The sequence below is a fragment of the Hemitrygon akajei genome, chromosome 16 (assembly GCF_048418815.1).
Source record: "Hemitrygon akajei chromosome 16, sHemAka1.3, whole genome shotgun sequence".
In the NCBI taxonomy this organism is placed as follows: Eukaryota; Metazoa; Chordata; class Chondrichthyes; order Myliobatiformes; family Dasyatidae; genus Hemitrygon; species Hemitrygon akajei.
In genome coordinates this window covers 42340556-42364333 of record NC_133139.1, presented here as the reverse complement: position 1 = coordinate 42364333, position 23778 = coordinate 42340556, and the positions used below count along the sequence as shown (strand labels likewise).

The 23778-nt window shown below is 38.4% G+C and overlaps 1 protein-coding gene across 3 annotated transcripts in view; it reads left to right on the top strand.

Moving 5' to 3' along the window:
• The window catches only part of kdm4b (lysine (K)-specific demethylase 4B), a 535771-nt gene extending 513513 nt beyond the window's left edge, over nt 1-22258 (top strand). For all 3 annotated transcript variants that reach the window (XM_073068769.1, XM_073068770.1, XM_073068771.1), the window contains 3 exons: nt 4263-4382; nt 7663-7755; nt 15971-22258. In XM_073068769.1, coding sequence (XP_072924870.1) covers nt 4263-4382; nt 7663-7755; nt 15971-16159 — 402 coding nt within the window. In that variant the 3' untranslated portion in view covers nt 16160-22258. The remainder of the gene's footprint in view (nt 1-4262; nt 4383-7662; nt 7756-15970) is intronic.
• Nucleotides 22259-23778: the final 1520 nt, after the last annotated feature.

Sequence of the window (23778 nt, the reverse complement as noted above, 5' to 3'; positions counted from 1 at the left end):
TGGGTTTATTGTAGGGAGCACAAAGATTTTATCCTGTTGAAAGTAGTCTATAAGGTGTTACAATATAGTAAAAGAAGTATGTAGTATTTATTAACCACTTTTGATTACCAACAAGGATTTTAACAACCTTATGATTAGGTTAGAGAGTTTCAGGACTTTGAGCAGCGGTGAACGAACAGGTGAGAAATTTCCATAACATGGTGTGTGGCCTGGATGGCAACTTCTAAAAGTGCTAGTATTCCCATGCTTTTGCTGTGTTTGCCCGAGAGGTGATGCATTTGGAAGGTGCTGTCTAAGGAGTCTTTGTGAGTTATTGCAGTGGATCCTGCAGATGGTACAAACTGCTGCTACCGTGTGTCGGTGGTGGAATGAGTGAATGAATGTGGATGGATTGCCTTTAAAACGTGTTGCTACGTCCTGAATGGTGTCAAACTTAAGTGTATTGTAAAGCTTGTCATCCAGACAAGTGGAGAGTGTCCATCACACTCCTTACTTGAACCATAGTGGACAGGCTTTGGAGAGTTAGGAGGCAAATAACTCTTTGTAAGATTTCTAGCTCTGACCTTTTCTTGTAGTTACGTATTTTCAAAGTTCAAAGTAAAATTTATTATCAGAGTACATGCATGTCATCACATACAACCCCTAGATTCTTTTTCCTGTGGACATATTTAGCAAATCTACAGAACAGTAACCATAAGCAATCAATGAACAACACACTGTGCAAATGCAAGCATAATTAAGTACCAATAAATAATGAGTATGAAAAAACAAGACAGAGTCCATAAAGCGAGATCAGCAGTTGTGGGAACACCAGAAATAGAATGAGTGTTGTTATCCCCTTTAGTTCAGAGCCTGATGGTTAACATGTAGTAACTGTTCTTGACCCTGGTATATGGCTTCTCCAGTTGAATTTCTGGTCAATGGTAACACCTAGGACATTGATAGTGGGAGGATTCATCATAGAAATGCCACTGAATGCCAGCGAGTGATAGCTAGATTTTCTCTCACTGGATACCCTCATTGCTTGACATTTGTGTCACATGGATATTTCTGTCAGTCAGGCCTGAAAATTCTCCAGTTTTGTAGAAACTTCAAGATGGATTGCTTCATTATCTGAGGAATCAGGAAGGATATTGAATATAGTGCAAACAATGTTCAAACTGACCTTTCTTTCTCTCTATTTCAGAGAAGGTCTAGTAATCAAAACTGCAATCTCACTGACTTCCACAGTTATTTTAATTACACTTTCTCCCAGATTTCATGTCACATCATTTGCAACAATACCACTTTCTGTATATGAACTTTTAATTTGTAATTTTCCTCTAAACTATAGGTTTCCCTGCATAGTACTTGACAAGATCCATGTTCTCACATTTTCTTACGATACAGGAGACCAGTTGACTCACTGACTCCATCTCAACTTTCAGAGACTTGCCATCAGTCCCTTTTCTCCTCTTATTTCCCTGTGACCTATTCTCTTGATTTGCCTATGCCATTTTCTGCTCTCATCCCTTGGTCCCTCTAGAATTAGGATATGATTCTCCTAGTTTTAACTTTCCACCCTATCAGCCCTTTACATTTCAACGAATTATGCTCTTGAATTCCTGATTCTTGCAGTGTGATGTCAACACTTCTTCCTTTACCTCTTTTAAGAAAGAAAAGGACCATTCCCCTGATAGGTCCAGTTTACCCTTAAGTCTCCACATGTACCCATTATGTTGCCTACATCTGCTTCCCATACAACACCTGCCACTTTACCTGCTTCTCGCAACAATTCTCCATGGATACAACTTGACCAGTTGAGCATGTGTAGCATTTTATTTTCACAATTCCATGTTATGCAGTATATATCTTTGCAGCCCTTTTGTGCCTCCTGAATGTTGTCAAGTTCCACTTCCCTTTGAGGAAGAGATTTCCAAAGATGCTCAACCCTGAGAGAGAAACATTATGGCACCATTTGTAGAAATCACTTTCCACGTCCACCCTGTTTTGACCACCTCAGGATGGTGTATGTTTTCATTAAAACCCCTCATTTTTCTAAACTCCTGCAGATCCAAATCCAGATTGTCTAATCTTTCCTCAGGAGATAACCCACCCATTCCAGATACTCATCTTTCAAGCTTTATCTGAACTGCTTCCAATGCATTAATATTCTTCCTTACATAAGAAGTTCAATACAGTGCTGCAGTTTCACCAAAGCCCATTACAGCTGAAGCATAACCTTGCTATTTTTGCATTCAGTTACTCCAGCAATAACTAACAACATCCTTTCTAATCTTTCCTAATTGCCTGCATGCTAGCCTTTTGAGAAGCTTGCACAAAGACACAAAAATACCCCGCAATCTTAGAGCTCTGTGAACCCTCAAAATTTAGATGTGTTCTTTTTTAAAATTTCCAGTCAATTTCACATCTTTCTGTATTATACTCTTGTCACATCTTTGCCCAATTATTTTTTTCCGACAGTATCTATTGGGAGTTCTTTATGTTTTCTACAATTTGCTTTCTGATCTATCTTTTGTGTCATCAGCCAGATAAGCAATCATACCTCTGGGGTCTTCATCCAGGTCAATTTTTAAAAAAGTATCGTGGCCCCAGCATCAGTCTGTGTGCCATCTAACTTAGTATGTTTTGCCAACTAGAGAAAGGCCCATTTATATCTACTCTCTATGTTGTTTGCTCAGTCAATTTTCTATCTAGACCAATAGCTTCCATAGCAGCATTTGATGCAGAAACTTAATGTGTATGTTTTGGAAATCTTAAGCATAATCCATGATTTCCTTTCATTCATACCATGCAATATTTCATTAAATAGTCCTTCTAATCTGGTTAAATATGCCTTCATTTGCAAAATCATGTTGACTTTGTCAGATTGCCTTGCAATTACATCATTAATAATAACCAAGTTATTTCTCAGTTAAGCTAAATGCTCTAGTTGTTTTGTCTCCCTCTCTTTTTTGAATAAATAATTACTGCTATGATTTTTCCATCAAAAGGAATGTTCCCAAAAACCAGGGAATTTTGGAAATTTAAACCCAATATGTTAACTCCTTCACTAACTACCACTGTTCCCACTCAGCTGCGCAACCATGCAGTAACTGAAATGTTCCCGAACACATAGCCTTTGTTGCCACTCAACAGGAATTGGATGCAGGTAGTAAAAGTTTATGAAATGTGAAAGATTATCTTTACTGTATTTCATTGCATCCTTCAATTAATAAGCAAAATCAAAAGATGTGTTATTTAAATTTTCATTTGAAAATATTCATAATGTGCATAATTACAAAAAAATTTAAAGAGCTGTGCAATTTTCAGGCAGTATAAAAATTTCCTGCTCAGAGCAATAGTTGGTCCACACAGCTGAAAAAGAAAAATTAGAGGGAACGTTGCCAGCTATTATCTCATGACCTGAGGTTGAAGCCCATCAAGATTCAGATATTACTGGGCTGCCAAGTTCTACATTTTGCTTTGTACCAATGCCCTGATGTTTGCAGTTTACCCCTGTTCCTCCCATTCTTCCAACTCCTGATTTACAGTTGTTTCCAAGACATTGCTTGTATCCTCTATAGCATAGACTTAAAGTACCTGTTTAATTCATCTACTGTGTTTTTATTTCCCATTATTTAACGCACAGACTTGCATTCTACAGGAATATTGATCACTTCAATGTTATTCAAGCACTTACTGATACTGACTACCTGTTTTAATACTTCAAATACTTATTCATTATCTTTGGGGAAGTTATTATTGATTTGACATCCACCACCTTGTATTGCAGATTATGAAAAATTCTTCTAAGTTTCTTTTGCTAGTTATCTTGAATCTGAATCTTCTGTTCCATGAAAAAATTCCAGCTCCTTTCTGTGCAACTGAATTCCATCAATGTGCTTACCTAAGCGAGGAGTCTGTCAAGTTCTTTCGAAAGTACATGACATAAGTTTTCTCCTTCACAGCATTTGCTTTCTTGCAATTGCAGTGGATCCAAGCAAGCGGGTGATTGAAGGATGTACAAGTAATTCACATGCTGCAAGTACAGATCCAGTGCCAGGCTTGCCTTTGAATTGTCAGCTTTCATTAAGTGTTTATTGATTTTAATTGGGTTTCTAAAATTCAAATTTCAGGAAGAGGTGCACGTTGTGAAGCCGGTCCAGTTGTTGTTACTTGTTTTAAATTGAATTCCAGAGAAGTAGCCTAATGTTAAGAATGATCTGGTCCGATGATGCTGCAACTACCCCCTCTTATATATTTGTATGCTATTTTTACAGAGCAGGGACTGTATACAGCATGGTTCACCCACTGAAGGTGAGGTCATTCAAGTGCGATGGATTGACAACCGGGTATACAATGCGAAGTTCATTGGTTCCCAGGTCAGATACAACTATCAGGTAAGCTTAAGGTCATGTGTTCCTTCTGAACGACTCATGCAGCACTTGTGCCATGAATGTACTTTACCTGGATTTTGCTCAAATATTCTTTTACTCTACATTGTTCTTGAACCATGAAATAAAATACTTTCTCATTAGGCATCTAGAAGACTATTGGAGATCCACATGGGCTCGTTTGATTTAAATTCTTCTTTCAGCTTCAGTTTTCTAAAATTGGAGTCCAATCACTTTAGTGGACTGGTTTCAGAACCTGTTCTGTTTCTTCCCTACTGTTTTTCATTCCTTGTGAACATTTTTCTTCCCAAGGTATTCTCTTATACATTCGGCTACTATCTGTGACTCAGAGATGAATGTTAGAGCTCACAATGCCTTTCGGAAGCAAAGAAGGGTAAAGAGCAGTGTTGATACACAAAAACTAGTTGCCCATTTAGACCATTTGGGTATCTTGAACTGCTATGACACTCAAAAAAAAACTTAGCTAATTTTTCTGCCTCAACTCTTCTGCATCCTATTTTCATTGAACTCTTTACTATCTAGAAATTTGTAGACTTCTGCCTTGAATGACTTCCAAGATACAAAACCCAAAAAAATCACTATCCTCAAAATGAAAAAATTTCACCTCATTTCAATTCAGTTTTGACTTTATGACCTTTGCCAGGGAAGCATCCTCCCAGCATCTAATCTGTTAATGCTTCTGAGAAATTTGTATGATAGAATAAAATCACTGCACATTCTTCTAAACTCCAGAGGCAAGAACCGTAGCCTTTTTCAATCTCTTGCATATGACAGTGCAATGAATCTCCTTTAGTAAGTGTATCTTGTTTAGGTGAGGAAGCCAAAATTTTATACAATACTCAGAAGTCCTATATAATGGCCATCAGACATCCTTACTCACATACTCAAGTCCTGTTATAAAGATCAACATAGAACTTGCCATTTTAATTGTCTGCACAGTAGCTTTTAGTGACTTCCATATGAAAGCTCTCACTTACATTTGAATAGCAGCATGTCCCAATCTCTCACCATTTAAAAAGACATCCAACAACTTTCGTTTCTGCCAAAATAGGTGACCCCATTGCACTTCACATGCCATGTCGTTCTGGATATTTACTGCAAATCATATTTTATTTCTTTAAATGGCAGCCACTGGCTGTCTGCTGTCATGCTCCTTAATGTAGTTTTCCAGTCTAGCGTAGCTAATGTACCTCATACCTTATTGTTTCCTTTGTTTACATTGAAAATTCTGTTTTCAAATTCAGCTGTGTCACCTTTGAACAGTGTAAAATTCTCTCATGTTTTCGAGGGACCTCTTTGCAAAATTGTTAACCCCTTCTTATTGCAGAGTACTATTATAAAACAGCCTGTTTCCTTATCAGTTTAATCATCTTAACATACTGATCTAAAAATCCTTCTCATATAGTATATAGGAATTTTTCTGCAGTCTGTTGGTAGTAATTTGATTTCCCTGGTCCATATACAAATGAATGTCCCTAATGATTACTGTATTACCCCAGTTAAATGGTAAATCTAATTTCCTTATTTATATTGTACCCTATATTACAACTGCATTTGGTGGCTGGTAAACAACTCCCATCAATCTTTTCTATACCCTGTGCTGCTTAGTCCCATTCTAGTTATTATCAGCTTTAATATACTGAGCCAAGATTCTAACTATTATATTGATATTAAGATTATTGCTTTCTTTCTGCCACATCGCCTAAGCTATTGAATACCCTGGAATAATAAGTTCCCAGCTTTGTTTGCCCAGTTGGAACAATTGTGTAATAGCTGTTAGATTCTCCTTGATCCCTAAAATCTATCTTCACCCCTAATTTTGTTGGTAAACCACAACTTCTTGTTTTTCAATCATGCTGTGTACCTATTCAATGATATCCCTAACCCTGTCACCAGAGAGGTAACGTACCATTCTGGAGTTGTGTCTTGGATGCAGAAACACCTGTCTATCCTTCAGCTGTTGAAGGATAACCTGAGGGAGTCTCAAGAGCAAGGACATGTCATCTTACCTTTTGTGCAGTGTACCTTTTGGCAGCAATGAGAAAATCATTTCTTAATGCCAAAGAAAGTGAAAGTAGGGGTTTGCTTCCCCACAAAATTTGTTCTAGTTTGGTTAATGTAAAAATTTTAAACTGAGATGCATTTTTTTTTGCTAGGCATAGTACTGAAGTTAGAAATAGCAGAGCCGAGTTTAGTAAATGGGATTAAAGTACTGTATTATCAGCCAGCATCTAAATAAATGACAGTACAAGCTCAAGGAGCTGAGGCTTTTGTATTGCTAACAATGATTGTTTTTAAGTGGCTTTATAACAAACATATTACTGCAGGAGGCTAGAAAATATTCTATCCTTAGTGGTTTTTAAAGTCCTCTAGCTTCCAAGAGGAAGACAGAGGGATTGAGTTTAATGATCCCAACCCCAAGAAAGAATAAATTAGAACAATTGTGCCATGTGTCTTGATTTCAACACATTTCAGTTTCAGATTCATTTATTTATCACACATACATTGAAACATACAGTTAAATGCATCGTTTGTGTTAACAATCAACACACCTAAGGATGCACTGGGGCAGCCTATAATTATTCTGTCTAACACATTCTCCTTCTCTAGGGGGGAAAAAAAAGTACAAGGCAATAATTCAGAATGTGGCACAGGCAAGGGACATTCGTCTAGATACAATAGTGAAATTTTTATCAGTAGTGTGAAGTAAGTTTATTTATCAGAATGAGGAAACAAAGCCTCAGAATCAGAAATGTACAATTCTCAAATGACAAAAGTGAGGCTCAGAGCAGAAAAGAAGTAAATCATAAGATGATGTGTTGTTTTCGGCTGAAATAAAGTTCTTTTCTCCAGAAGAAAGTTAGAATAGTTCTGTTCTTTGTTGTTAGTTTTCCTTCAGTGTATGCAGAAATAACTAAATAATTGCCTAGTAACCTGCTGCCATCTACTGTCAGCCTTTGAACCAACAACAATGGCACTTGCATTTGTACAGCACCTTTAATGTCAGGTATCCTGGAGTGTTTCACCAACAACAAAATTAACTACGTTGATGCATTGAAACATAAACCTTGATCAAATGATTAAGGATTTAATGCCCACTTTGAAGGGGGTTTGGAACAAGAGAGTTTTCAAGGGGATTCAAGAACATGATACTGAGGTCATGATGAGTTGTAAAACTTGAGGAAATTACAGTGAATGAGAGGGAGAGAGGTTTTTGAAATTTAACACTCTTCGTAGTGTGTCTGATCGGGTACTTGTGATTTAGGTGGAGTTTGAAGGAGGCTCTCAGCTGACCTTGAAGCGAGAAGACATTTTCACACTGGATGAGGAGCTACCCAAGCGTGTTAAAGCACAGCTAGTAAGTCCTAAAACCTCTTTCATATATCAGATTGCTCTGCAAGTTGTTATATGTTTTTGTACCTGTGTTAATTTCCATAAAATTTAGACTAAAATGTAAGTTTAAAATTTTGTGTTAAGTGTGGAGGAAGCTACAGTGTCAAGTTCAAACTGCAGTAGGCTCATGTTTTTTACCACTGCATTGCTTTAAAAAGGCATAATAGTTCAGATCGTGGGACACTCAACTGGCTCACAAATAAACCCACAATCATCTGACTCTGGCAAGAATGCTACAATACTGAGTAATGGCATCTCCAAATGTGTTCCTTGTATTCTTCCCTTCGCCACAGTTTCGAACTATCAGCCTGGAATGAAGAACCTGATTTGGGAATGAGATTGTTTTATAAAGATCACCGTGCATCTCACTCATGCATTCTGCACAAAACTGTAGACTGGAGGAAACAAAGTCACAAAAAGTCATGGTTGCAAGTTTGTTCACTTTTTGCAATGATAAAGATTCAAGATTGTTTAATGCATTTCCTGCACACAAATGTAAACAGCACAATAATAATAATAAAAACACAATAAATACAAATAAGAAAGATAGCTATATACATTGATTGTATGTCCACAAAGTGATGCTAGGCTGTACACAAGGTGGCTGACAGGAAATAATAAAGTAGTGGTGGAGTTAGTGGATGGAGGTGTTAATCAGCTTTACTGCTTGGGGAAGATAACTGTTTTTGAGTCTGCTGGTCTTAGTGTGAATGCTGCATAGCCTTCTCCCTGGTGGGAGCGGGATAAACAGCCCATGAACAGGGTGTGTGGGATCCTTCATGATGTTACTGGTCCTTTTCTGGCACACTTCTGTGTATGTATCCTTGATGGTGGGTAGGCTGATGCCAGTGATGTGTTGAGTTTTAGTTTTGGCTGATAGAAGGCTGTGGGATTTTATGATCTATACTTCGGCAGTCTAATACTAAAAAACTGCTTTATTGTGAATGGCAAAGCAGATGTGCTTTGGTAGTTGGTATCCTGGGCAGTGAGCCTCTCGTGCTCTTATCAGTGGTTTAATTAATCACAAACGGCATTACTTCTGAGGATCAGTGTGACACAAAAACTTCTCCTTATTGCTTATGCTTTCCTCCACGTATTTATCAAATAAATACCCGGTCTTGTAACAGTGACTGCTACAATCAGGAGTTTGCTATTGTATTCAGCAAAATGTAGAGATTTAACGTTTTTACATAAATAACAGCCGTTTTCTCCTCAATATTTCGAGTGCAATCAGAATGGAGTTTCTTTTAGACTGGAATAGTGTAGGACTGCAAAAGCGTTCAGAAACAAGGCTCTGAGTTCTTTCAAATATGGCCAAGTTTAAAAGCTACCATCATAAGACAGCAAAAGCTTCAAAATGGAAACCAGTCGCATATGGAGACATAATGAAGTCTGAATGAATGAAAAATCAGGGCAGTTTTCAAACTTTACTCGCCCTCCCTGAAATACTGGAGCTCCCTCTAGTTATCATTCATTTGTAAATAGATTGTATATTCTTGGTCTTTTTGGTTTTAAAAGTACTGTGTTCTGATGTATCTCACTACTTCACAGAGCTTTGCGATTTTCAGGTTTGTCATCTATTATATTGTTTGATAAATGTCAGATAACTTTATATTAAACTGAATCTTACAGGAGAATTTTCAAGATAAGTAATTAGAAAGTTAGGGTAAAGTTGATAGTCAATGATAAACCCAGATCTTTGGTGTAAAACATTTCGTTTCAAAATAGCTGTGTGTACTGGAATATATCACAGTTTACAACTGTAATATCGAATCAACTTAAAGATTTGGTATTTTTGAAGGACAAAGCATCATAAAATTCTACCCTATTGGATTGGGAGAAGATGGGTCTTCCAGCATGCAGCAAATGAAACCCAAGAATGCTGCCTCTTCTGCAACCAAAATATCATACACATTCACAAAATTCGGCAGCAAGGAATTAGATTTGTCAACATTTTTGTAGTTTTGATTCAAATAAGTGTTTGTTCATCTTGCTGTGACAGAGATAAGTCCTTACGGGTTTAAGGAGACATTCCATCCTAGAGATGGGTTGTAGGTTTAAGAAGAAACTTGCTTAGATAAACATGTTCTCATATGTTCAAAGAACAGCTTTCTCCAGTGGAGATGATACTGGGCACTTTGGTAGTCTCATCGAAAAATCTGAATAGTTATTGGGAAGAGTAAATGTAAACTTTTCTGTCTATTAGAAGAGAGGATGTATAAGAGTGAACTGCAATTATAGCAAAGTTTGATCTGGCATCTTGTAACATCTCCAATCCTGATTAAACGACTACACATTCAGCTGGAGCATGAATGGGTTGGTTTGAATAATCTATATTAATTCTTATTCCAGAGAGAGTGAGAGAGCTTAAAAATCTATATCTATATTTTTTATGAAATAAGAATCAATATGTTTGAAACCTGATAATGACAGGCCATTTGGTGGATTGTGAGTGGACAGATTGGGGAGTGAACAATTCTGCTGAAAAATCCCAAATAGATATGGATTTGTTCTTGCCATGAACAAATTTAACTCGGGAAAAGTTGTGCATCTTCTTATAGTTATCAGGTAAAGAGTATTCCTATAATAGCTAAGTAAGATTTGTATTTGGCAAAAAGCACACTCTTAATCTTTAAGGCAACAATGAGAAATTATAATCCTTCAAAAAATTACAATCAATCCAAGTCTGACATACATTAACTAAGTATTCAAGTTGCTTAAAAAACACCTTGGAGTGCTCTGTCAGCTTTGGAAATGTCTGCTTGATTGTGCATCAACATTCTTCATGTCTATGCACAAACCTACTTCTAACTAATTAAAGACACTGGGATCTCTACTGGTGCTCTTGAGTTACGGAAGAAATAATTGAAATAGCACATATCGTGACCTTAGCACATCCCAAAGCATTTTACAAGCAATGAAGTTCTTTTGAAGAGCAGCACATTAAAAATGAGAAGAGAGCTCATAACCCCATAATCTTGGCCACATTACTGAAAGCAAGCAAGAGGATTCAAAGTGTTTCCCCTTGTTTAACTGTGGTGCTCTTGTGCTTGTCAGTGTGCAAATCTGTCCTCTCATCTAAGAATAAAAATATTTTGTTTGAAATATGAATTGATATATACTGTGTGTATACACATCAATTCATATTCTCAAAAGAAACATTTGTATTCTTAGGGTGAGCGTACAGAATTGTATATAGTTTTCTAGTTAAGAATCCAGGCAATGAGGTGCTGGAGCCTTCCATTCACTGAGCACTGAACAACTACTAAAATGAACAAAAATGCATAAGACCATACGATATAGGAGCAGAATTAGGCCAGTTGGCCCAACAAGTCTGCTCTGCCATTTCATCATGGTTGATCATTCTTCCTCTCGGCCCCATTCTCCCGCCTACTCCCCATATCCCTTCATGTCCTGACCATTCAAGAATCTGTTAACCTCTACCTTAAATATACATAAAGACTTGGCCTCCACTGTTGCCTGTGGCAACGAATTCCACAGATTCACTACTCACTAGCTAAGAAAATTGCTCATCACATCTGTTCTAAAGGGTGCCCCTCTATTTTGAGGCTGTGCCCTCTGGTCTTAGACACTCCCATCACAGGAAACATCCTTTCCACATGCACTCTTGTCAAGGCTTTTCACCGTTTGATAGGTTTCAATTAGGTCACTCTTCATTCTACTAAATTCCAATGAATACAGACCTGGAGCCAAAAAAACATTCTTTATATGACAAGCTGTTTAATCTTGTAATAATTTTGTGAACCTCCTTTGAGCACTCTCCAATTTCAGCACATCCCAAAACTGCACACAATACTCCCAAGTGAGGCCACACAGTACTTTATAAAGTCTCAATATTACATCCTTGCTTTTATATTCTAGTGCTCTTGAAATGAATGCTAACATCACATTTGCTTTCGTCACCACAGACTCAACCTGCAAGTGGAATCCTGCACGAGGACTCCCAAATCCCTTTGTGCCTCAGGGTTTTGTAGTTTCTCTCCATTTAGAAAATAGTGAACACTTTCATTTCTTCTGCCAAAGTGTATGACCATACACTTCCCAAAACTGTATTCCACCTGCCACTTTTTGCCCATTCTCCTAATCTGCCCTTCTGTAGGCTCCCTATTTCCTGAAAACTACCCACCCCTCGCCTATCTTCGTATCGTCTGCAAACTTTGCAACAAAGCCAGCAATTCCATCATCCAAATCATTGACATATAAAATAAAAAGTATCAGTCCCATCACAAAACCCTGTGGAATACCACTAGTTGCTGGCAGCTAACCAGAGAAGGCTCCCTTTATTCCTACTCTTTGCCTCCTGCCAATCAGCCACTGCTTTATCCATGCTAGAATCTTTCCTGTAGTACCAAGGGCTGGTAGCTTGTTAAGCAGTCTCATCTGGCACCTTGTCAAAGGCCTCCTGAAAATCCTGAAACACAACATCAACCAGCTCTCCTTTGTCTATCATGCTTGTTATTTTTTCAAAGAATTCCAACAGATTTGTGAGGTAAGATTTTCCCTTGAGGAAGCCATGCTGACTACAGCCTAGTTTTATTAGGTGCCTCCAAGTAGCCCGGAACCATATCCTTATCAATCGACTCCAACGTCTTCCCAGCCACTGAGTTCAGACTAACTGATCTATAATTTACTTTCTTCTGCCTCTCTCGATTCTTGAAGAGTAGAGTGAAATTTGCGATTTTCCAATCTTCTTGAACTGTTCCAGAATCTAGTGGTTCTTGGAAGATCATTACTAATGCCTCCACAATCTCTTCAGACACCTCTTTCAGAACTCTGGGGTGTACACCATCTGGTCTAGGTGACTTGTCTACCTTCAGACCTTTCAGTTTCCCAAGAACCTTCTGTCTAATAATGGTAACTTCACACACTTCATGACCCCTGACACCTGGAGCTTCCACCATACTACCAGTGTCTTCCACAGTGAGACTGATGCAAGATACTTACTCAGTTCATCTGCAATTTCCTTGTTCCCCTTTACTACCTCTCCAGCATCATTTTCCAGTGGTCTGACATCCACTCTTGCTTCTCATTTACACTTCACGTATCTGAAGAAACTTTTTGTATCTTCTTTAATATTATTGGCTCACTTCCTTTCGAATTCCATCTTCACCTTCTTAATGACTTTTTTAGTTGCCATTTCTGTTGGTATTTAAAAACTTCTCAATCCCCTAACTTCCCACTAATTTTTGCTCTGTTGTATGCACTCTTTGTCTTTTATGTTGGCTTTCACTTCTCTTGTTAGCCACAGTTGTGTCATCTTGCCTTTTAGTATACTTCTTTCTCTTTGAGATTTATATATCCTGTGCCTTCCGAATTGCTTCTCTTCTGTCATCACTGCCAGATTGTTCTTTTCCAATCAATCCTGACCAGTTCCTCGCCCGAGCCTCTGTAATTTCCTTTACTTCGCTGTAACACTGATATATCTGACTTTAGCTTCTTTTTCTCAAATTTCAGGGTGAATTCGAGCCCTAACGGTTCTTTTATCTTAAGCTCACTATCAATTCTAGTTCATTGCACAACACCCAATCCAGAATAGCTGATCCCCTCATGGGATTAGAAAAAGCCATGTTGTAGCATTCTAGGCATTCTAGAAAATCCCCCTCTTGGAATACTGCACCAATCTGGTTTTTCTAAACTACCTACATATTGAAATCCCCCATGACTATTGTAACATTGCCCTTTTGGCACGCATTTTCTGTCTCCATTGTAACATGTAGACCACATCCTTACTATTGTTTGGGGTCTGTATATAACTCCCATCAAGGTCTTTTTACCCTTGCAGTTCCTTAGCTCTATCCTCAATGATTCAACACCATCTGACCCTATGTCACCTCTTTCAGATGATTTAATTTCATTTATTACCAACAGAGCCATGCCACCCGCTCTGCCTACCTGCCTGACCTTTCGAAACAGTGTATATCCTTGGACATTACGCTCCCAGTTATTATCTTCTTTCAGTTGTGACTCAGTGATGCCTATAACATCATACTTGCCAATCTGTATTTGTGCAAAAAGTTCATCAACCTTATTCCATATACTGCGTGCATTGAAGTGTAACGCCTTCAGTCCTGGATTCACCTTTTTCGATTTTGTCCACCTTTACGTTGCAACTCATCCTATTAACTGCAATTTTTCCCCTACCTTCGGTCTCTCCTTGCTAGGAGTCTCATGACACTGCCTCTGTTTGTAAACTTACTACATCATCTAACACAATAGAAAAAATATTTACAAGCAAATGAATACAATAAACATATGCATTAATTTGATTTAATAAAATGATAAGGAAATGAACACTGTCTCATTGTGGCCTTTTATCCTGCTGAAATCAGTGGCACTGCTGAATGTGTGCCAGGTTAATGGAGCAGGTTCAGCAAGTGGGTTTTCATGACCATCTGTTAGGAAACCAGGAAGTCTGTGCTACTCCATTGGTGCACTTTCAGGAGAGCTGAATAATCGAATGGATGATGCAAACCCCAACTTTACCCGTTGTTAGTATAAACCAACAGTTCTTCTGTTTAAAAAAAAAGACACATTAGCACTAAGTTGTGAAAGGATACAGATTGTAGTTTATTCCGCACTCTGACCTTTTACCTCTACTCACCTTCTCACTTCCCCATGAGTACCTCCTCCTTCCCTTTCTCCTATCTCCTATGGTCCACTCTCCTCCCCTATCAGATTCCTTCCTCTCTGGCCCTTGGATCTTTCCCACCCACCGGACTTCACCTATCACCTTCTAGCCACCCCCTTCCCCTCCCCGCACCTTTTTATTCTGGAATCTGCCCCCTCCTTCTCAGTACTGAAAATAGGTCTAGGCACAAAACATCAATTGTTCCAAAGGAGCTGCCTGACCTGCTGAGTTCCTCCAGCATTTTGTGTGTGTTAACACAAAGTACACTGCAGATGCTGTGGTCAAATCAAGACGTACAAAAAGGCTGGATGAACTCAGCAGGTCGGGCAGCATCCGTTGAAAGGAGCAGTTAACGTTTCGGGCCGAGACCCTTCGTCAGGACTAAAGAAGGAGGGGGCAGGGGCCCTATAAAGAAGATGGGAGGAGGGTGGAATGTGCCAGGTGAAAAACCAATCAGAGGAAAGATCAAGGGGTGGGGGAGGGGATAGGCAGAAGAGGTGAAGAAGGAATCTAAGGGGAAAGCACTATGGGTAGTAGAAGAAGGTAGAGTCATGAGAGAGGTGATAGGCAGCTAGAAGAGGAGACAGAGTGAAGGTGGGATGGGAGAAGGGAGAGGGAGGGAATTACCGGAAGTTGGAGAATTCGATGTTCATACCAAGGGGCTGGAGACTACCCAGACGGTATACGAGATGTTGTTCCTCCAACCGAAGTTTGGCCTCATCATGGCAGTAGAGGAGGCCATGTATGGACATATCCGAATGGGAATGTGAAGGAGAGTTGAAGTGAGTATGTGTGTGTTGCTTTGGATTTCCAGCATCTGCAGAATTTCGTGTGTTAACAAATATTTGAGCTTATCCTAAACCTCAGTGGATCTAATGTATAGGAAATGTCCATTGTGCTACTGATTCTTATACAATGGTGGGTGTCAAATCAATGGTATTACATTGCTTTTTAGTTCGCGAGCTCATCGAAAATTCACCAAATAAAGTACAACATTATTTCTTTCACTTTGGGTTTGGCTGTGGAATGAATCTTCAGTCTCGTACAGGTTTTTAAGGAAGGTGTGCAGGAGAGTTGGTTATGTCCGTGTGATTTATCTCCACATACATCAGCACAGAATTAAGGATAAAATATCCTTTAATGAGGTTAAACATTTGTGATGCATTGTTATTTTCAAGAGGCAAATATATTTCAGTCAAGCCAATAGACTAATTACATGAACTCAATCTGGAAAATATTGGAAAATTGCTTTGACTGTTATCATTATTCCAGTTTAATATTATCCCCATTTAAATAAAACAAAGAACTGCAATTGTTCTCCCATTCTCACCTCTTCTCTTTAATCCTAGCATTTGGAGTCCATATTGTGGGTTGATTACAATTTGTTTTGTTAAACTGATTTGAATTTCAAAAGTAGGAAATCATTTGGAATTGATGTACCCTTAAGCCTTCAGTTCACAAAATGCTGTCTTAGTTTTGCTGTTAAGTATTGGATTCTTTTGATTCTCTCACATTGTCCTTCAATTTACAGTTACCACTAAGCTCACAGCGTGAGGACACTTTCTCTGCAGAGGATGTTAAAGATGCAAAGAAGGCACCACCAACCAACTCCAAGTTCCTCGAAGACTACAGCCAGAAAGATTATACTCAGAATCCTGAATATCTTACATTTATGGAAAACCTCTTTCATCCATCGTACCAACAGGGATATATTAATTAGAAGAAAAAAGTTGTATTTGAAAGTTCTATCTATGTTGTGGGGATTTCAATGGAGAGAAAAATGTCTTTGTGTTTAGTAACTGAATTCAATTGAAGCAAACAGAAGTTTTAGAAAAGACTCTACAGTAAATGCTGTGAGCCATCTTCTGCGAAGGTGCTAAACAAATTCAGAAATGAACTACTGAATCTGCCTTGAGGTTTCAATCACATCTCTTGTAAATAGAAATAAATTTTGTGGGTGAGTTTTGCTTTTTATTTTGAAAATTTTGGGTTTAAGAAAAAGGACAGAACACATTGCAGCATTTTCTAGCTTTTGTGTGTATATCCTCAGCATATTTAAACCAAAGCAATATTTGCTACTGTTGTAGGATATGCTAGTATCGAAATGAAAGAAACCAATGTCATTTATTTGATTTTTGTCCAAATTTTTCAGTTAAAGTATTTTTTGTTAGAAGGTTCAGATGAATTAAAACAGTTCCCATTTTCTAAAATGGTTTATCTTTTTCTCTGTTTTGGATTTGTAATAAAAAAAAGTCCCTTTTCAGAGCTAGATGCAGCTGATTGCATGGTGTGTTAAATCCCTGAACAGCAAGGTATGTGTGCCTCTATGGTTCCTTGAACCTTGTGGGATTTATTTGTAACATCACTCACTGGGGTTTAGATGGAACACAATTTTTGGATGCTGTGCATGGAGCAAAATAAAGAGCAACTTTATTTTCTTGCATTTTAGCACCTTATATTCCTGTTTTGGCGTCTTTTGCATATTTACAAGATATATCCCGATTTAGGGTGAAAAGAAAAAGTTGTAAGGGGGTAACATTAGAAAGGAATTAAACACCTCTTATGTTCTACTGAGCCAGTGATCTCGACAAATCAAAATATCTCTACTGTCAGGTTCCAGGTTGGTGAGATGGTGAGGCTTGACATTTTTGTTCATTTTTTTATATATAGTTTGAATTATTTAAAGTCTGATCCACTAGTGATTGCAGCTGATGTCACATTAAACCCACTAGAATTAAAACATTTTATCACAAAGCATTATGTGCAATCATCCATACTGTGATGCCTACATATCCACCCATTTCCTTTGCCCACTCCAGGACAATAAGGTTGACTTGTAGTCTATAATCTTTATTCCTTACTGTTTTTTGAACTGTCAGAGGCTCAAAATCAAAACCTTCTCAAGATTCTCAACAACCAAAAGAAGCACACTTTTATTTGATTCTGTTGAGCCACATTTTCTTTAAGTAGTTGTCTTAGTTAACAGACTCGTGTTTTGTTTATTAGAAACCAGTCTATTTACTGATACCTTTGCATCACTTTTGATATTGCCCTGTTTTCATTGCTTCATCGTAATGTGTTCTTTCATTTGGCTGTGAACAACGTCTCTGATTTGCACATTGAAGCCAGTGGCTCTGGTGAGAGGTTTGGACCAGATTCATTCCTGTGTATAGATTTCCTCCCTTCTTAACTATGTCATCAAATGCAGCAAAGGGTTGTGGAGAATGTGGATTTCTTCTGGATTGATTAGAAGAAAACCACAAGAAGGGCATAGTCTTTACTTTTACATTCACTATTTGCCAAATTTGCAACAGGAGGTTGGCATGTGTGGAATGCAAACGTAAAATAGTTTAGAATGGTGCGTTGAATCAATTTGTGTAATGTCTCAAAACTAAGTCTTTAATTTTTATTTTTTGGAGGGATTTGAAACTCTGTGTGTGTGTGTGTGTGTGTGTGTGTGTGTGTGTGTGTGTGTGTGTGTGTGTGGGAGAGAGAGAGAGAGAGAGAGAGAGAGAAGGGTTGAAGAGAATTTGTTCCTTTGGAAGAAATTATACACCTGGTGGAAGATAGAGGATCAAGCAAGAGTAAGTGTGAATTTGAAAAGTGGTTGAACTCTTCTCTGGCTTCCAGCCAGGTACAGGTATTGATTATAACTGACGTTTCGATGACAAAGTCTCTCACTGTCTTCATGAATGATGCCTGGGCATGTCCTGTAGTCCATCCCTCCTGATTGGTTAGTCCTCATCCAATTAGGTTTCTGCTTTCCCACCTTGTTTACAATTGATTTCCGGTTCTTATTTAGAGTGAGACCTTTGTCTTTGTTAAATATCTTTTCCTCTAGTTTTATTTCAATGGCTTCCTTTACCAGGCAGCCCCAAAAGCCATTGGCACGGCACAGTTTTGTGCCATCGAAGTCAATCCTATGGCTGTTATGAATGCAATGTTCTGTTACTGCTGATTTCTCCGGGTAATCCAAATGGGTACACCTCCTGTGCGCCTTGATGCCGGTTTCCATCGTGCATCCTGCCTATTGATATACACTGCTCCGCATTCACAGGGAATCCTGTAAATGCCAGCCACCCTGAGTCCCAGGTCATCTTTGTCATGCATAAGCTGTGACTTGAGGGAGAGTGCATGGCCATTAAATGCTTAGCAAGGTAATAAATCAGAGTATCTATCCTACTGACAATAGGCTTCGGGATGGGGGGGGGGGGGAAGAACCCGCCTTGTGTATCTTACGGAGCCCGTTAAGCCTTAATGATACCACCGCCTGAGGCAGAAGTGTCTTCCATATGTCTGTTGGCAGTCCAGATTTCTTAGTAAAGTGGAGGCCATCCTGGCAATTGAATCTGTGGGATCCTGCTGTAGAACTCTGTAGGCGAGATCTGTCAGAATGTGTTTGACTTTCTTATGATACTCCTCAGAGGATATCAGGAGTGTTGCATTTTTCTTTGTCTGCTGGTAAAATTATGATGGCTGGATTTCACTGTAGTGCCTGGAAGGCCAGTCGCTCTCCTTTTGTAATGGTTGGTTTTGGCAAAACGACTCTTTTGAGGGTCCTGCAGACCTCTATCCTTACTTCCTCTGTGATATATTTTGGGACCACCTGCTAAAGGAAGCCATTGAAATAGAACTAGAGGGAAAAAATGTAACAAAGACAAAGGTCTCCCTCGTAAGTAAGAACTGGTTGGTATTCGATTAGAAACAAAGTGGGAGAGCTGAAACCAGAAACCTGATTGGATGAGCACTAACCAATCAGGAGGAAGAGACTACAGAGGGGTTTAAATACCACAGTATTAGACACACCCAGGCATCATCCTGAATAAAATTGCAGAATTTGTCATCGAAACTTCGGTTATAATCAATACCTGTACCCAGCTGGAAGCCCCAGAAGAGTTTATTTGTCATATATGCCCAGAGAGTATTAGGTCCTTTTTGAAAGGTGGTTATCAACAACTGCATATTGATGATAGGTCATGTACAAAATGCAACATGTCACTATTAAATATTTTAAATTATTTTTTCCATAAAATATCAGATGTAAAAACACTCTATTAATAAGTAAATATGCAGCCTTTGCATTAGAATTAGGATGTCTAGCTTAGAGGTTTGGTGGCCTTGTGTTGAATGCGTTAGTAAATACGGTAAGTAGTTTCTCAAGTAGATAGTGGAGGCTGATCTTTGCAATTCCAAGTGTCTAAAATCCAAACCTTTCCCTTTAAGCAACTCAATCGAATGTTGTGAATTTTGTGTCATATTTAAGAAAGCTCAACCCTAAGTACTTACCAAATAATTTGTACAGCTTCTTCAAAATGATTTTCAATTGCAGGTAAGCATTAGCTTCTCCTTGAAGCTGGAGTGTCTTGGATAGCTTCTCTGTCTCTAGTTATACAGGGTTCAAACAAAATAAACAGGATTCAAAATTCTGTTGCAAATGTTATACTTGCTGGTTTATGTTTCTGGTGCTCAGTATCGTTGAGCCCCTCCCTGCTCAGCAGCCTTTCTCAGTGCCTTGTGTGGTGACTAACTTGGTTGAATTTATTAACACTTGGATTAGTCAGATGAGAACACTGATATCTCTTTGAAAAGGAAATGATCACACTGTTATTTAGTAAAATGGTAACCAGGTACCAGAGTAACCTCGGCTTCAAGGCAAAGCTTTGTGTCCTGTCAAAATTCAGTAAATCTCCAGTTACATTTCACATTTAGTGAATAGTTCTACACAAGGAGCAACACTTCAATTCATGTTAAAACTTCAGAGGTTTAGCTGCTGTTCAATGTTATCTTGAAAAGGGGATTAACTATTTTTTTAAAAAGGAGAAAGCCATAAAGAGGACCAGTCATATGGTGAATGTGTGCTGTAGCCCCTGCTACCTAACTAACATTTAGTTCAAAATCACATTGCAGAAAGAGAAAATTAATTGGGGCTTGACCTGTATTACGAGTTTAATCATTGCTTGCACACTGTTTCCCTTACACCATGTCACCAAATAGCAGTCTGAGAGACCTGTACTTTTCCCATCAATGCCAGAGTGGTCAGGAGTCTAGGGACAGTTTTCCCCAGATAACAGTCTCTGCAGATGCTCCTGTGCTGTCAGTTTGCAAATCCCCAAGTGGATTTCCAGAGCAAGTTGAGATAGGGATCAATGAAGCTCTATTGTAATAAACATTAAATAAAACTAACCCTGCTTTGGGCTATTCCGGTGTACAACAGACCGGGCACCAGCATCTGTTCTGCAGAACTACCAGCAGATTTGATGCCACTTGGAAATCCAAGAAAATAATTAAAAGATCAGCCATGTGTGAGGATGAAAGAATGGTTATTTGTAAAACGCCTGAGGGTGAACACTGGAGATGCAACATTTTATTAACCTTTGTAATTGTGTGTTTATGTAGTTTGTGTTAAGGAAAAGGTACATGAGAAAGCAATCTCTGTAATATTGATGGTATTTAGACAAGTATCTTTAAGGTCCTGTTTACCAGATTGCTTGAAAATGTATTTTCATCTAAAGTTGGCTGCCAGTTTAGTCAATTATTGAAGTGCATGAATTGTTTACAAATGTGTAAGAAAAAGCTGTACAAAATAAAACAATATTGCATGATAACATTGGGCACAATGACCAAATATCGGATCTGCATATTGTTGCTGTTGTTGAAGGATCCTTTCTCCAGTTTAGCGGTTTAACTCAGCTGGACTAATGGACCCCCTGATGGGCTCAGACAGAAGTTGAACCATAGAGGCCAAGTTCCATTGTTGGACTGTATTGAGGTGGCTGATATTAGTCCAGGTACTGCTGTGGATGCTGATCATCCCTGAATATCCCAGGGTTAGGGAGCAGAAATTGATGGGGGCTTCTAACTCCTGCTGGAAGTGGATAATGTTGTCAAGGACAATGACACAATTGACAAAAATTGATGGATAGCTTGTCCACATTCAGCCAAATTAGGAAAAAAAAGAGTATAACTAGGAATGAGAAGTATGAGGTAGTTATAAAAATGAATTAATAATTGGATAAAAATCCAGCACAAATACATTGGATGATGGTTTTAGCAAATATTGCCAAAAATTATGAAGAATGTGGAATATTTCCACGGACCAGTTTATATTGTGAGATTGTTCTGCATTAGACCATGGGAATGTGTAGCTTTTACAGCAGCTTTCAGTGTGATATAAGATCAGAAAAGCCCAAGTTCACCAGGATCAATGAGATTTCCCCGACTGGGTAAGAGCTCAACAATCAGTGATAGCAATAGAGTTGGATTTCCCACTGCTTTGCTTGAGTGTTTGTTGGAGATGGAAGTCCAAGTGGGTTAGCAAAAAAACACTCCATCAGTAGATGTCGATCCAGAAGGTATAACTGATTAGTTCCAAATCCCCCAAAGTGAAAGCATAACACATGAATGGTTTTAATTTCTGTCACCCATACCTGGGAAACTGTCAAAGACAAGTTATCAATTAGTCAGTGATAATGACAGCAGTTCTGCTTTCTGCCAATCCTTTTTTCCTTATTACATTTCTATTAATGTAATCATTAATGTTTTCTGATATAGTACAATTAACATGCATTTGATTAAAAAATGAAGTGTTGCTTGCATTACCTGTTGATTTATTACAACTGTGGATTGCAAAGTACGTTGTAGTGGAGGGTGGGAGGGACTGATTTGCTTCATTCACTCTTTGCAAATACTGTACATTTTTGAATTTGTATCTGTATGATTTAATGGAATTGGATTTGTTGAATTTCTGTGTCTTGTACTTAAGTTTTCCTATTGGTTTGCCCTGGGTCGGTAATGAAATAAAAGTGAAATGGCATTGCAACCCAGATGTCTCCAAGAAGTCTGTAACATAGCTATTTACTGTGAATTAGTGAAGTTATTTATCCTGCATATATTCAGTAGATCAGTGCATTTTCTTTGCAGGACAAAACAATAGAAAAGCTGTAGCTGTATAATTAAGAAGAGGTCAGATTTTAGATGCTGATGAAACTAACAAGGCTCTAATCCAGTCAGGGAATTAGTGAGAGGAAGGATGATGTCAGTTATTTCGGGGAGAGAAAAGAGAATCATAAATATGTTTCTGCATACCAAATACTGATGAGAGGTAAGAACAGAGGGAAGTGTCTATGATGAATATGTTGTCAGATAACCAGTCTCTAATATAGCAAGAGAAGAAACACTGTTAATCCTAGATATGTTAAACTGAGGGAAGGGATTTATGACATCATTCAACTGAATGAAATATCAAGCAGACTTAGCAATTAGGAGTGGGTTATTCCATCAGCTTATTTTATATATGGTTTATTCATAACTGGCGATGTCATGTTGGAATGATGTCATTAACTGTAGAATGAGAATCTTAGCAACTTTTATCTGGCTTAGTTTAGTCCACTGTGAGTAGCCAAGACAATATGCATATGAGACCCAAGAGGCTGCAGTTGCAGGAGTCTGGAGCAAAAAGGTAACCTCCTAGTTTAGAGGAACTCAGTGAGCGGGGTAGCATCTCTGGAGACCCTGAAGAAAGGTCATGACCTGAAGTATCGACTGTTCTCTGAGTATGTTGAAAAAGTATCCAGCCCCCACAACTATTTTCACATTTTACTGTCTCGTTTTTTAAATTTAAAATATACTGAAGTAGGATTTTTGAGCTAATCTACAAATCATGTCAAATCAAAAGAAAAATTCCAAAACCTTTCAACAATTCACTAAAAATTAAAAATCAAAATTGTGAGACTGTAAAAGTATTCATCCATTAACTTTCTAAAGGTCTACACCAACTTTTCTCAGGTGCGATATACTGTATATTACCAATTCACCCAGTTTGATGTAGAAATTGGAGGATCACCTGTTTTCAATGAATTCATAAGGATACTATAAATGCCCCTCTCTGTAAAGTCCAACAGTATGGTAGATTTTCAACAGACCAAACCAAAATGAAGACAAAAATGCCTCCAGGCAAGTCAGAGAAATGATAGAGACGCACAGATCTGGCGAAGGGTACAAGACCATCTCAAAGGCACTGAACATACCTTGGAGCACAATACAGTCCATCATGGAAAAAAGTGGAAAAAATATGAAACTACAGCCACACGGCCTTGGTCATGCCATTCCTCCAAAACGTAGTTGTTGGGGAAGAATGGCACTTGTAAGAGAGGCTACTGCGATGCTAACAGTCACTCTGAGTGAGCCGCAGATGTCAGTGGCTGCAATTGGAGATGAAGTTCATGGCTCCACATTCTCTTAAGGCCTTGCAATAAAAGGCTTTTATGGAAGAGTGACAATTAAGAAACCCTGACTTTAAAAAAAAGCATATTCATGCTCATAAAGACTTTACAAACCATC